General features: G+C 40.5%; 1 protein-coding gene across 1 annotated transcript in view; it reads right to left on the minus strand.

Moving 5' to 3' along the window:
- SOX5 (SRY-box transcription factor 5) overlaps window positions 1-15556 on the minus strand; it is a 412396-nt gene that overhangs the window by 6868 nt on the left and 389972 nt on the right. The window contains exons 11-13 of the mRNA XM_063308662.1: window positions 14383-14491; window positions 13575-13748; window positions 4376-4592 (exon numbers count right to left, since the gene is read on the minus strand). Coding sequence (XP_063164732.1) covers window positions 4376-4592; window positions 13575-13748; window positions 14383-14491 — 500 coding nt within the window. The remainder of the gene's footprint in view (window positions 1-4375; window positions 4593-13574; window positions 13749-14382; window positions 14492-15556) is intronic.

The following is a 15556-nucleotide window of genomic DNA, read 5'->3' on the forward strand; positions in this document are numbered from 1 at the left end:
ATTTCCAAGGCCCCCATCCAGTCCTGAAAATATTTCTTTGGATTAAAAATAAATCCTAAGAAAGAGATGTTGGACTCCAAAATGGCTTTGCCAATGTAGAACAAAATTGATTTTTGAGAACCCACCCATTTCTATTGTGGAAAGTGGCTGATAGTGCTGTTCTACTAACATGTCCCAATTTCATCAGATTAGGATCTCAACTGTACAACCTCATCCTATGCAGAGTGCAACCTGCTAGTGCTTGTTAAAAATCATTGCCTTCCAGGTGCTCCCAACTTACTACTGATTCTACAGTCATAATTGTGTCGTTGTTTATTCATTCAGTCGCTTCCGACTCTTCGTGACTTCATGGACCAGCCCACGCCAGAGCTTCCTGTCGGCCGTCAACACCCCCAGCTCCCCCAGGGACGGGTCCGTCACCTCTAGAATATCATCCATCCACCTTGCCCTTGGTCGGCCCCTCTTCCTTTTGCCCTCCACTCTCATCAGCATCTTCTCCAGGGTGTCCTGTCTTCTCATGATGTGGCCAAAGTATTTCAGTTTTGCCTTTAATATCATTCCCTCCAGTGAGCAGCCTGGCTTTATTTCCTGGAGGATGGACTGGTTTGATCTTCTGGCAGTCCAAGGCACTCTCAGAATTTTCCTCCACCACCAGCCATAATTGTACAATTTGACAAACATTTCAGAAAAGCTTAAATCAGCTTCTTCTAGATAAAGACCTTATACAGCATACTGTTTTCTATAACCGCAGAGATGTACTACTATTTGGCAGACTCAATAAGGAAGCTGAATAACATTTTAAATCTTGCAAGATGTTTTTTTCCCCTCTTCTAACATTGTCAAGCATCAGTGTCAGCGAGATAAGTGGAATTTTGGAGGCTTTGTTGTCATCTATTCTTTCTCCAAAAGGTCCTCCCCTCCCTCTCTCTTTAATCTCCTGATGCCAAGGTTTGGCTGGGATCCCTATGTTTGATTCAGTGCATACCAGTGGGATCATTGGACTTGCCAACACCACAGGGTTAAGCGGCTCAGATTTCTGGGCTGAGCTGCTTATTATTACAGCACACACTGTAGCTGTTTAGAAAAACTGCCTCGTGACACTTAGCAGTCGCTGGACAAATTCATCTCCGCTCATCATTACTGACATCCATTAACCAAACTCCAATCAGCCAGCTATCGTTCCAAACACACTGGGCATGGTCCAGCCATGGGTAAACACTTTGAAATATCTTTGATTTCAACAGGAGAGATTTAAACCTATACTTAATCCTCAGATTGGGGGGGAAAAAATCAATGGGACTGGAATGTGCTTCACTTTTGATGAGTGTGTATTTTATCAAGACAGCAACACAGGAAGCTGTAGCAGCATGCAAGCTAGCAAATCTCACACCATCTTGCAACATTACTAATGGCACATTATATGAAAATAAGCTTCCTTTTCTCTAAGCGGTGGTTTCAGGCAGACAAGAAAGAGGACTTCTGCACAGATATCCTGTCGAGGTGAGCACCATTAGGTTAGAGAAGGTAAAGGTTTCCCTTGACATTAAGTCCAGTCGTGTCCGACTCTAGGGGGCGGTGCTCATCTCCGTTTCAAAGCTGAAGAGCCAGCGTTTGTCCGAAGACACTTCCTCCATGGTCATGTGGCCGGCATGACTACACAGAACGCCGTTACCTGCCTGCCAAAGCGGCACCTATTAATCTACTCACATTGGCATGTTTTTGAACTGCTAGGTTGGCAGGAGACCATTAGGTTATGCAGCCAAAATAATATTAAGCATCTACAACAGGGAGGCACCTGTAGGCTTCAAGGAAACCCCCAGACTGGCAGAAGTATGTCAGATATTTAGAAATAAATTAACTCAATGAGGATACAGTATAGTCAGTGGTCACATAATGCAGAATGATTAATAGGGAGGACAGCATGGACTCAGATGGGAAATTAAAATGGAACAGATTTCATGGAGGATAGTATGGCTCATTTGCTGTTATAGGAAGTAGCAACATGTCCTTCTCCTAATTCATTCATATAGCTCACTGTCAAAAACATGGTGATGGTCAATATATTGAAAAGGGGATAAGACACATTCCTGGAGATGTTACATCAATTGCTCCCCATGGTACCCACAATTTGGCACACTACACACTATGGCCAAGCTAACAACAACAACAAATGCTGATTGCAGAGGACAATTTCATTCGAAAGTCAAAACTGATATCCTTATGCACTAGAAGATTCTGGCAGGCATGTCAAGTTGGGAAAAGTACCCCAATTTGAAGAAAAAATGGGGGCCCTTCATTGTCCCAAAACATCCAAGGTGTCCCCTGTAAACCAAGACCGCACACAGACATCCCCTTTAATTCTTCCCATTTGCCTCTCTGATTGCTGAATCTCTTGGTAAAACAAGGGCAGGTATTATAAAGGATACCTGCATAGGGTAATCTTGCCAGAGCCATGAATTCTTCCTGGGCCATTCCTTTTGTTCATCAAAGCAACAGGCATCTACTTTTCAACCACTTATCAGTTTTTCCTTGGAACCTCTTTTGTTAACCAAAAGAAGCCTGGAAAACTTATAGAGCCATCAACCTTCTGACAATTCTTTTGTTCAAGGCAGGAGGAAAACCATTATCTCAACCCCCTCACCTTCTTCTTTTTTGTCCCTTTCTAACTTTCTTTTGTTAGTCTTGACCACCACTGCTTTTGCCTCACCCCCCAACCCATTTTTTCCCCCAGGTTGGACTACCTGGACTAGCAGTACTTTTGCCAGGGTAGAAAGGACTATAAAAGGAGAAGGAAAAGCCACCTCTTTTTATCTCCATCCATAGCCACAGTTGCTCAGGAGAACTACAGAGAGGGAGACCATGCCAGGTCCTGAGCTTCACTTGCCACCATTTTGCTTAGCCCAGAAATAAACCTCTTTGAGCTCTCTGAAGCCACACATCTCACTCTCAGACTGAACTTGAGCCTGGCCAGTGTTGTGCTCAAGTGGACAGAGGTTGTTGGTGTCCTCCACTGAATTAGACTTGGAATACAGTCCCACGGAGGTCGCTGGGCCTTACATGAGCTGAGCCAAGCCCTCTAGGAGGTTGTCTTCTGCAACTCTGGAAGCACAGTCTTTCAGAATCCCTGAAATTGGAAAGCCCATTGGCTTCACTTGATCAGCTGGATCCAGAATCAGACAAAGGAATGGTATACCAATACCCACCCTTTGAACTAGCCAGAATTCCCAGCTCCAGGAGAACCATGATTTTAAGAAGCCAAAGAACAGACTGAGCAAGCCCAGCCAGAGAGCACTGACAAATCAGTTATTTAAGGGACCCCCTTCCTATCTTTCTTCTCCTCCAGCTGTTGAAGGATCCATCTAATACTGATCTTCAAGGACTAGAACTCTCTGTAAAAGCTGCAAAGGAAAGATCATTCTTTTCCCCCTTAGCTGAAATGTGCATGTATGAATGCTACATCTTGTAAATTTCTCTCCCTCTTTTCTGTGTCAAGAAAGCTCCAAAATTTTGGCTTTCTTTGTTTTGGCAAGAATCTTTATGTTTCACTTTCTGCTTTCTCCTGTAGCTGGCCACTGCATAAAGCAAATAACTTCTTTAAACTTTGACTTCCCCTGCTACTGTCCAAAACCCATGTCTTTCTCTCTTTGAATTCAATCTACCACTCTTTGAAATCCTTGTGTTCAGCTAATTGAATTGAACAATGTGCTAAATTCTCACGGATTATCATTGCTTCTTATTTTTATTGCACATTACTGTAAAGTTAAATATTTGTGCTACAGTCCTCATAAATTGCCAACTGTTTACTATTTGACTCCCTGTATGTCATTAATTTCAATGATAGATAATACACTCATTTTGTGACTTTGGAACACCTAAGCCTGGTTAATAATGGATAGCGTAAACATCCAACAGAGCTGGTAAAGCGGCAGGTCCAAATTCATAATAGGGAATATCACTATTAATGCTTATTAATCATAATAATTACTTAGACCTTCTGATATCGGGTGCTAGGTACAATGCTTTCAGTAAGAACCAGTTTTGCAAATATTTGAAAGCAGAAAAGGAATTTTTATCTCATGAGCCAAATGCCTTGATATGTACATAGTAGTGGGTACACAAACTGAGTTCCGGTGAACCAGGTTTTCCTATAGGTGAAGCAATTGAGTGAATAGATCCTGGGATCCTGGGATTTTACTGATAAAATCCATCTGATCGATCTTCTACACCTTGGCTCCTTCAATTCCATCATGCCTCATCAGGAAATTTTTGCTAAGAGTCATAAAATCTGGAACTTGCAACACTAATACACGCATGCAACCTCCCCCCACAACCCTTCCCTGGAAATTAAATGTAATAGGACGCAAAGGGATCATACCCCACATTGAAATACTGCCTCATCTCTTGACGCCGATTCCGCATGATTGCCTTATATTCGCCAATCCGTAACTTCTTGCCATCGACTAAGCATGTCCTCTTTGGCCTGGGCTTGTACTTGTAGTCAGGGTACTTCTCCAGGTGCTGCTTGCTGAGACGAGCCTGCTCCTCATAGTATGGTTGTTTTTCAAGGTTCGTCATAGCTTTCCAACGAGACCCTATCAAGGAAGGGGGGAAAGGAAATCAGCCTTGCTCTGTAAATAGTCAAAACAGTGGAAATCATTATCTGGACCTGGACTGCCAATGGGAAAAGTATAGACTGCATTCACTTCCTGATGCTTTGCTCCCCTGCATCGCTCCTTTACCTGGGTGCTTTCCAAAAGGCGGATTTCAGCTCCCAAAATTCCGACAATCCCAAAATCCAAACCCAAATCGACCATCATAACAATTGCTGAGAATTTTGGAAGTCAAAATTCATAGATCTGGAGGGCATGCAGCTTGGGTGTTGTTATAACTGATTTAGCAACATCTTTGTCATCTTGCCAGATTTTCAACAAGAAATGGGAAAAGGTAGTTTCTTCCATTTCTTCTCAGGGACCTCCCTGAGAAAATGTCGGCAGAGCCATAACTTGCCACTCTATGCCCAAATCAGGCTTCTAATTTCTCATTCAACAGAGTCACCTGAAGTCATTCCATCACTGGGCATCTTGCTGTTTTAAGGTACAGGATTTGATATTCCAACAGACTGATGTTGGGAAGAAAAGATCAGGAGAAACCGTAGAAAGTTTCTTCTGGATGTATGGTCCTATGAAAGCAAGGGGGTTGAGGAATTATAGGGATGAAATATTTAGCCCGGTCTTCTCCAATGAGATGCCCTTCCATTGTTTTTGTCAATGTTACATTTTGCTTTGGATATATCCTTTCAATGAGCAAAACAGGATACATGAATATCCTAAATACATACATCTGAAATAGTGGTAACAAATAGGGAAGGTAAAAATCCTCATGAAACTTTTAAAACTTCATCATGCCTTCTCTTACCCATCAGTCTCTTTTCTGGATGCCTAGGACCGTAGGACTTCCTGATCAAGTCACTGAATGCATCTTGGTTCTGCCCTACCAGACATACCAGCCTGCCCAAACTGGTGCTCCTCAGACATTGGCTGAGAATTATGGGAGACAAAGTCCCAATGCATTTGGAGGATGCCAGTTTAGGGAATAAGGTTTTAGATGAAACTCAATTTTTTTTGGGTGTAGCTACGGAACTGCAAATCACCTCTTCAATCAAGGTACTTGTAGAGTATGTGCAACAAATTGCTTTAGATCCTTTTCTTTTCTTATTAACTATGGTTGTATTTTTTCCTTGGGATTTAATATTTCTGCCCTTTCATCTTCCCTTTTTACTTCTGTTAATCTCTCACACATACTGGCTGAGGTCACATAATATCATTAACCAATTAACTAATTGACCAATTTCTGGATTCTCACAATACACTGAATCACGCTTTAATCTAATAAGTTGAGCTTGTACAACATAGCTGGCCAATTGGAAGGTCGGCGGTTTGAATCCGCGTGACGGGGTGAGCTCCCGTTGCTAGTTCCAGCTCCTGCCAACCTAGCAGTTCGAAAACATGCCAATGTGAGTAGATTAATAGGTACTGCTTCGGCGGGCAGGTAATGGCGTTCCGTTTAGTCATGCCGGCCACATGACCACGGAAGTGTCTACGGACAAACGCCGACTCTTCGGCTTTGAAACAGAGATGAGCACCGCCCCCTAGAGTCGGACATGACTGGACGTAATGTCACGGGAAACCTTTACCTTTACCTTAACTAATACTAGCCAAGCAAAGCATGTTGTGCAAATGCAACTACTAAGTCTTTACCTGACCCTGTTAAGTGCTTTGTGTGAATGCAGCGTTTTCAAGGTTTAGGAGGACCAGGATCTTGTACTTTTCTTAAGTGAGCTTGTAAAGAACCAAGTGTGACAGATAAGGCTTAATCTTATTTATTTACTCTATTTCTAATCTGCCAGTGACAAGATCACTGACTAGCTTACAACGTTATTTAAAACACTGAAAGTTTCCAAAAAGGAAACTTCAAAAAAATCAGGAAAATAAATAAAATAATAAAAGGGAGGGGAAAAAAGTAACAGCTAGGAAACAGACTTAGGCACTTCTAACCATGGTGATGTCAAATCATGGAATGATGCATTGTGATGTTACAAGCCAAAACTCAGCCCTTCTGTCCTTGCACTGCAAATGTGCAAGGGACAGAATTGGCATCACAGCGTCACAGCACACGTTTTGTCACTTGCCCTCTCATTCCAATTCATTTATGAGGATGAACAGATAGCATGGGAGAGTGTAAAACAGCTCCAGTGTACTATCCCAGTGCAGAGCAGTCATTTGCTATCAATCTTCGTGAACAGTTACAGAAATAACAAAAGGACCTCTTTCTTCCCTCCCACTTACACCTTGAATCATCTCCTGCACAGTCTCTTTTCTCTTCTCTTTCCAATCTTTTCTATGAAACTTCTGAAATATACCCTGTAGTAATTTAAGCCTGAAAATATGTTAACATAAGTGCATATTCACCCTTTCTTTTTTTTAAAAAAAATCTTGGCCTCTCTTTCTATTTAGTTACTTTCTTGACTGGTTCCTTGTGAGCAAGAATTGATCATCTTCTACTGTGTAAGGGACTGTACACAACAAGGAAGAAATGCCATGAATACCATTTTGCTGCTACCATTACGACATTACTACTACAATTACTACTACTACTAATGTAATTTATATCCTTACTGAAAATGGTATGTGTGGGCCTCTATATGTATCAAGGTGTATACAGACATGTATACCCACGCGACATGTTGCAGTAGTCCTTGAAAATGAATGACCCAAATGAATAAAATTAGGGAAAGCACTTTTTTCGTTGTATGAGCAAACCAGGCCAAGGCAGTGCTGTGCTAATATCTGAAGAAAGAAAAACATTACAATTGCAGAAACAATATTCATTTGCTGGCCAGTTTCCTTTGCCTAGTGGAACGGGGTGGAGTTTTGTTTCTTAAAAAAGGAAAGAAGAAAAAAAGCACTCTTGATGGTCATAAATCTGGGCTGGGAGACAGAGAAGGAAGGGAAAAAAAATGATCCAATGGGATATCACTTAGTCATGCTTTGTTGTGCTCAGTCTCTTTAGGGAAACTGAGATGAATCTGGCTGTGGAAACAAACATTGGATGGAAATTCTTCCCATGTTCCAGTCAGGAAAATGTCATAAGGAGTTTGTGGGGGCTGATCAAATCAGGGCTTCAGAGACAGCATTGTCCTTCTTCCTTGCTGTATTTCTTTCATACAGAGGCCATTTAATCCTCTAGTTGGCTTTAAATTTAAGGTCTCTTTCTCCTTTACAACATATTCCTTCTTCACCCCAGTCCATCAGTGCAACTAGCTATCCCATCCTATCCGCAGCCAGTTCTTGCAGCAATACATCCATGTCTCTTAAGAACCTTCTGTGAAGAATGCAATATATCCCTAAAGATCATGTTTCTCAACTTTGGCAACTTTAAGATGTGTGGATTTTAACTCCTAGAATTCCCCAGCCAGCCCTGCTGGCTGGGGAATTCTGGGAGTTGAAGTCCACACATCTTAAAGTTGCTAAGGTTGAGAAACACTGCTATAGATACAGAGGGACAAACCACATGTTTTGCTAAAATATGCAGTAGGCAACTAACTCTCTTTGTTTTGAGTGTGGACAGGAACAATCCTCCCATCCCGCTGTTTCACACTGCCTGTATGAACTCCAAGGATTAAATTTTAAAATGAGTGTCCCATTGGCACCAATGGAGGTGGTTTTCTTTGCTTCAAAATGTCAAAGTATCCGAGCATGCTATGGTAGGACAAATTTTAAAATTGCAAAGGGAGGAGGTTTAAATCTATCATTCTATACATGGTGGTCACAACTACGTATTAAACAAAAAGATAGAGTCATTTGCAGGTTACTTCACCCAACGTATAAAGCCTGGTTGGTTTCAACCTTGGTTACTTTTTTGTGACTTAGTATATTGTGTGAGGCTAGGCTACTTGCTTGGTTTATGATTCAATGTCTTATGTGAGATAATGATAATAATAATGATTTTATAGCTTTTTTGTAGGAGTTAGTGTTGCTTTGTTTTATACTGCCCAGAGTTGGTGGAATTGGAGCAGTTTACAAATTTTGTAAAATAACTAGATCTAGTTATTTTACAAAATTTGTAGATCTAGTTATTTTACAAAATTTGTAGATCTAGTTATTTTACAAAATTTGTAGATCTAGTTATTTTACAAAATTTGTAGATCTAGTTATTTTACAAAATTTGTACATCTAGTTATTTTACAAAATTTGTAAACTGCTCCAATTCCACCAACTCTGGGCAGTATAAAACAAAGCAACACTAACTCCTACAAAAAAGCTATAAAATCATTATTATTATCATTATCTCACATAAGACATTGAATCATAAACCAAGCAAGTAGCCTAGCCTCACACAATATACTAAGTCACAAAAAAGTAACCAAGGTTGAAACCAACCAGGCTTTATACGTTGGGTGAAGTAACCTGCAAATGACTCTATCTTTTTGTTTAATACATAGTTGTGACCACCATGTCGTAATGTGTAGTTTGATTCTCAATAATTAATCCCTTGATTTTATAGACTCCAGTTTAGCAGACTTTCAGTGCAACAGACAGAATACGAATTTGGATTGCTATTGTTTAGCAAGTCAATCCAGAAAAAAATTGTATATACAACATACATTACTTAAATTTTAGATATGTTATGCATATTATATAAACTTTATGTGATGTATAAAAATTTTAAATTTTACATTATGTGCATGCAGCTTTACTGGACATTTGGCTTGAACAGAGACTACTTGCCCAATAGCTCCATAAAAACTAACTTTTACTGTAAAGACATAACTTTAAAGCCTAATGACTCTTTGTGAACTAAAATCTAGAAAGGAGCTTTAACCACTTAATTCCTTGCAGTGGTCTCAGTGTATTTTTATTTTCTAAGAATGCCTTTGGGGGCCCAGAGGAATTATTGTAAGGAAGAAGGATCCCTGTATTTCACTTTGCGGCACACTAGGCTTCCATTTTCTTTTTGTTACAAATAAAATAATGTTAAAAAAAAAAGTTTAACCAGGTATCTTAAGGAGTCTGGCACATGCGAAGGAAGATAAGCACTGTCCCTTAGCCTTGAGGAGTCCAAGAACTTTCAGCTCCTGTTGATCTTGCTATCTATATCTGTCAAAATTTGGCTTAAATTTTTTTTTGAGACCCTTTAATTTTTTTTTTTAAGTTACACATTAGGCCAGGGTTTCTCAACCAGGGTTCCACAAAATGGCACTAGGGCTTCCCAGGGAGATCATGATTTATTTAAAAAAATATTTCAAATTCAGGCAACTTGACATTAAAGAGGTAAGTTTTGTTCTTTATTTTCAGTTTAAGAACACTGTAAATGCATATATATACAGGCCTACCCATGAAACAAATAAAATAATTTTGAAACTCCTGGCCTATATTTGAGCCTGAATGTGCAGGGGTTCCTCAAGCCTTGAAAAATATTCCAAGGGTTCTCCAGGGTCAAGAGGTTGAGAAAGGCTGCTGTAGGCCATCATGTAGATCCTCTGGGCTAGAGAAGAAATAACGAAGAGCTATGTAGAAGAGCTATAAGTTATCACAGATCCCACATTCTACCAAAAGGAAGACCAGCGTATCCTATGGAGACCTAGATATTTATTTGTGGCTAGCAAAGTCCCTCCCTGTCCCTTGGTGCCTCCATTCTCTCTCCAGCAAATAAATCTGTTGCAAAAAGTCTGTCAAAACTTTGAGTGGCTCTGGAATTTTTTAAAAAGTGACAAATTTTCTTTTCTCAAGTTGGTTTCCTTTTGTTAGGGAAAAATGGATTCTGATACACAACTTTATATAGCAGTGGATGGATGAACAACACTGTTTGGAATGGGACTTTGTGCTCACAGACATCTGCAGCTAGTCACGATGATGCCAAAGCAGGTGTTGTGATGTCAGGACACAAACGCCACTCTTTTCTATTGGTAAATCACAAACATTGTATATTGCCCCTACAGGCACTTGTGTTTGTCTTGGTACATTTCTTTGCTCCCTAATGTTCAGAGCAGAACATCACAGTTTTCAAAACTGAATCCCTACAGAAAAACAATTCCAGAAAAGGAATATTTTTTGTTTTCTATATTATCCAAATCACAGATTTACACACAAACATATATAGAGTTTGGTGGAGTTGGGTGCTTCGTCAGAAAAACACACAGTGACGCTTCAGACATTTGATGTATGCCAAGAAGAAAGGAAGAAAGAAAAAGCTGAGGATGGTGAGTTAGGACAGGTATATCTTTCTTAGAAAAAGACCCCAATATCTGTGAGCTTCTCACTCAACTTCCCCAGTTATCAACTTTTCCCTGCTGAGTTAAAACAACAACAACTGGCTTTTGATAGATCAGAAAAAGACTTCTGCAATCCATGCATCTCACTCTTCTTCCTTGCAGAAAAGGCAGGGATCCTTCCCTTTCTCCACTAATGTTCGAAGGAAAAAAAAAATCTCACTTCCATCCTTGCAGACCTCATCACTCTTGCAGCACGAGGAATCTGGGGGCTGACTGGGCTGTCAACCCTGCTAGAATCTGGAATGAATTTGCACATTATAGTCCACCTACTGTATATTTAATCAGAAAAAGATGCTTCTGATGTTCTAGTTGCATTCTTTCCCCCATTCACCGGCCCAAGTCCAGGGCGAAACAGTAAAAGATGATTCCTTATGTTAAAAATTTCAGCTGAAATGGCTTATTAAAACCAGATTTGGAGGGTATTATAAAATGCTTAGAAGCCCTTTAAAATGTCAACACAGATCCTCCAGAGACTGAGTAAAATGTCAGTCCGGTTCAAATGCCTATTTTAAGCAGAATGAATTAGCAGTGAGCACTTGGAGGTTCTTATCTAAAACAATCAGTCCAGACTGGGGAAACATTGAGATTCCTTTGTACTTTCTGTATAAAACCCGGGGAATGGGAGGGAGGGGGTGTTCAGACCAATTTCTGAAGATGATTACTTAAAGGCAAGTTTAATCAAGAGCACTCTTAAATCCAGAGTGGACCAAACTGTTCGCCTCTTGAATCACAGGCCTAATCTTGCGGCCATAACCAGTTTTAAATCCTTTCGGTTGGCATATATGAATTTTATCATCCCCGAAACAAACGTACTCTCCTTATCTCACTTTCTTCTGACTAATCTAATCAATCCAGGCACCCTGTTAAAACTGTCCGACCTGCCATCTACAACCAAAAGCTCGAATGTGGGATTCTGTGAATCTCTTTGGCGTGAAATCAATAGCTACGGTTAATCCTGCTCTTAAAAGCATTGCTTCAATGGCTGGATTTCACATATGGTAGGAGATATTGACATAATATTTGGAGAGAATTTGGGATTATGCATGGGAATGCAAAGATTAAAAGAAAACAAAACCCTTTGAAAATAATTATTCAGGGAGTTTAAGATTTATAAAAAGCCACCAGTTATGAGGAGGAATAGGCATATCTTGAGGGGGAGAGAAAATTTGTACCTCGATGCCAATGAATGAGAACTACAAGGCAGTTATAGGAGAGATGTCTTGCATTCTTCGTTTACTTCACAGCTTCTCATATGCATCTGATCATGGCTGGTTGAAATTCACCTTGCGTCTGATCCACCATCAACTTTTTATGATCTCATGATGGCATTCAAGAGAACTGTGTCTGATATTAAGAACTCTACACAGAGTAGTCCTCCTCCTCCTCCTCATCATCATCATCATCTCCTCAGGAATAATGTCCCAGTTCAGTCTCAAGGTGGCACACAACCATGATTTACAATAAGCAGTATAAAGGTTACATGGGATCATGAGTAAGAAGGGTTAGAACATCAAATCCAACCACATTTCAGTACAGGTAGTCCTCACTTAATGACCATTCATTCAGCAACTGTTCAAAGTAATGGTGGTGCTGAACAAATGGTACTTATGCCCAGTCCCCAAAGTTATGACCATTGCAGCACTCCCACAGTCATGTGATCAAAATTTGGGTGCTTGGAAGTGACAATCTGATCTAAGGCCACTATCACCCTTTGGTTTTGAACAGTGACTAAGACCTCAGTAGACCAGAATAGTATCCATTGGGTTCCTGGGGTGGACTGTTCAATTAGGTCCTACTTCCCTGCAGCAGGGGTGGCTGTGGGGAACTCCAAAGCAATCAGAAAGTGATCTCACCATGACAAAGAACTGATGCTCATGTTCTCTGTTGCCTCTGCCCTGAGACAAAAATAAAATCCAGTGTTTGACCTCTACTGTGTGTCCGACCCTTAGTGATCTGGGTCAGCTCTATGCTGACATGATGCCCATGAACTCCCGAGCTACCTCTGACTCCATATCCAGGAAAGATAGGTTGAAGTCTCCCAATCTAGGATAATTTACTACCAACCCAGACATAGAGTTGAGCAGCTTTAGCAGGGAAGCCGCTACACAGCAGGGGGGCTGTGACAATAGCCGCAATCCCAACCATTCCCTAAGGCCCAGTTTTACAAACATGGCCCCACATCTAATTATTTGTGATGCAATGCCTCTGAAAGCCACAAGAGTCTTCTGGATGACAATAGGTACCTCTACCCTCCAAGTGGCTCCATCTCTGAGAGGTGTATCCCTCCTCCAAGCCCAGCCAGCTCTTGGTTATACATGCCAGATTGGCCCTCTCATCCACAATCTAGATCATGGATGAAGGAGGCCTAATTACAGTTCAACTGGGCATTCAGGAGCAGCAGCTAAAGATCAGGGCCTCTGAGACTCTGATAAAAGGGCACAATGGAAGAGCACTGGAGTCTGGAATGTGGAATTGGCCTGACATTGAAACCACCTTCCCTGCAAGCAGACCACAGCTAGTCCCCACCATATCTTCTTCTGCACATCACAGATGAGACATCACATATTAGGATAGAGTTTGGATTTCCTTGAATTTTGCATTGCCGAACACTTCCTCAAAATTGTACTCTGTTGTGCTGAAAATAATGTTTTTAATAAGCAAATGCATTTAGAAATGCGTGCTCTGAAAAAAAACAAAATACATCAAGAACTATCCATCTGGCAATCCTGTTTCCTTCCCTTACCCAATATTTTGCTGATGTTGGAGTTGTGCATATCAGGGAAAGCCTGCAGAATCTTCCGTCGTTCATCTTTTGCCCACACCATGAAGGCATTCATTGGACGCTTGATATGAGGCTCATTGTTCCCACGCCCTCTGGATTCTCGGTAAATCCGAGATTCTGAGACCCCTGCACTTCCTAAAAAGTTGGGTAGAAAGAGAGAGAAGGCAGGGGACACATATTATTTCATCCTATTCATCCTCCCTTCATTGACATCACAGGGAGGATCTATTCCACCTGGACTTTTTAAAGCTTCTTCAGAAGGTTTTATCCTGTAATCAAACTTTGGAATTCGCTACCATGAGATGTGGTGCTGGCTACCATCTTGGCTAGCTTCCAAAAAGGGTTGGACCTATTCATGGAGGTCATGGAGATCAATAGCTCCATCAATAGCTCATGGAGATCAATAGTATGGCTGCCTCTCAAGGCCATCTGCTGGGTGACTAGTGGGCTTCTTCAAAAAGCCAGAGAAAGTCCTAGAGTCCTCTTCTAATTCATTGGTTCTCCATCCAACTTCAATTATCCCAGTTATGCTTGTTTCTTTCTTCTCCATTTTACAGTGCCAAACGTGTCTTTTGCCTGGGTTCACACTCAGCCAAGGACTTTTCAGGAAGTAAGGGAAAAATCCACAGATCTATAGCATCCCACCCCCACCTTTGCTGAGTTAACATTTCATTCCATGCTTAAGGACCAAAGACCTCAGGGCTCTGTCTTCACTGATAGCATGTGCCCAGGCGCGGCTGGAAATAAGGCAAAATGCTGTGCTACTGACCGTCAGAGTCTCCGCTCATGTTGAAATCTATCATCGCGTGGCTAAATTTCCCGTCTTCATTCTGTTTGACTGCCAACTGTTGAGTCAGGTTCTCCAGTGTTGTTTTGTCCTGGGTGGGGAAAGAAGAGAGGATACAAAGCCGTCTTTTATTAATATGCAATGAAGCCACAACGTTAATACATAATTTGAAAGATTCCTCAGGGAAAGAAGATTAGCATATAAGAAAGACTTGTTGAGTTGGGAAAATAAATTAAATGGGAAAAATAACATTCCTTTTTGGAAAGGTATTATGGATTATGATTTTGGACATTCATTCTTCTCAGCAAAAGAAGGTGTTTTTGGCTAATGATGTACAAATCCCAAAATGTTTGTGAAATTCAGATTAATATATTGGTCCTTTGAATGCCCAACCCAATAAATCATTATTTTCTTTATATTGTGATGTTAGCTGCTCAGAGTTGCTTGTTGGGTGGGCAGTACTATAAATTGATTGATTGATTGATTGATTGATTGAATAAATATTTCTTTTTGAAAAATGCCAAAATGGTTCAAATAACATTTATTAAACTGCAGTGAAATTTTGTTTAGTTTCTTATTCATCAACCCAAACAACCATTGAAGAGGCATTCATTTTTCTGATATTTTGGTTAATCGAAACCGTTAAACAACACTGAACCAAGCCCAACTCCTGGAAACTGCATCTATACTTTTTCTGAAATGACAAGGTTTTATGTAATTGTTTATAGATAAGAGATGGGATATGGGAAGAATAGATCATCTGTTGTATTTTAAGAGAAGGTGTTAAGTTACTAAAATTGTTTATACTTGTTTTGATAAAGGGGAAGTCACTTCTTTAGATATTTCTTTTTCTTTCTTTTTTTCCTTTTTCTGTACCTTCTATTTTTTATTTTATTTTTTAGTTTGTATTAGTTCGTATTGTTGTAAATTATAATCTTTAATAAAATTACAAATAAATAAATACATACATACATAAGCCGGGAGAGGGGCTCCAATAGATCCCAGAAACAACATCAGAGCTCCCTGTCCAGAAGAGGGCAATGCTAGGAACAGCTAAGATACTGCACAGAACCCTCAAACTCCCAGGCCTCTGGTAGAGGACCCGAGGTTGAGGAAGACACATACCACCCACAGGGGGAGAAGGGAATTTATTTAT

Source organism: Candoia aspera, chromosome 7 (genome assembly GCF_035149785.1).
Source record: "Candoia aspera isolate rCanAsp1 chromosome 7, rCanAsp1.hap2, whole genome shotgun sequence".
Lineage (NCBI taxonomy): Eukaryota > Metazoa > Chordata > Lepidosauria > Squamata > Boidae > Candoia > Candoia aspera.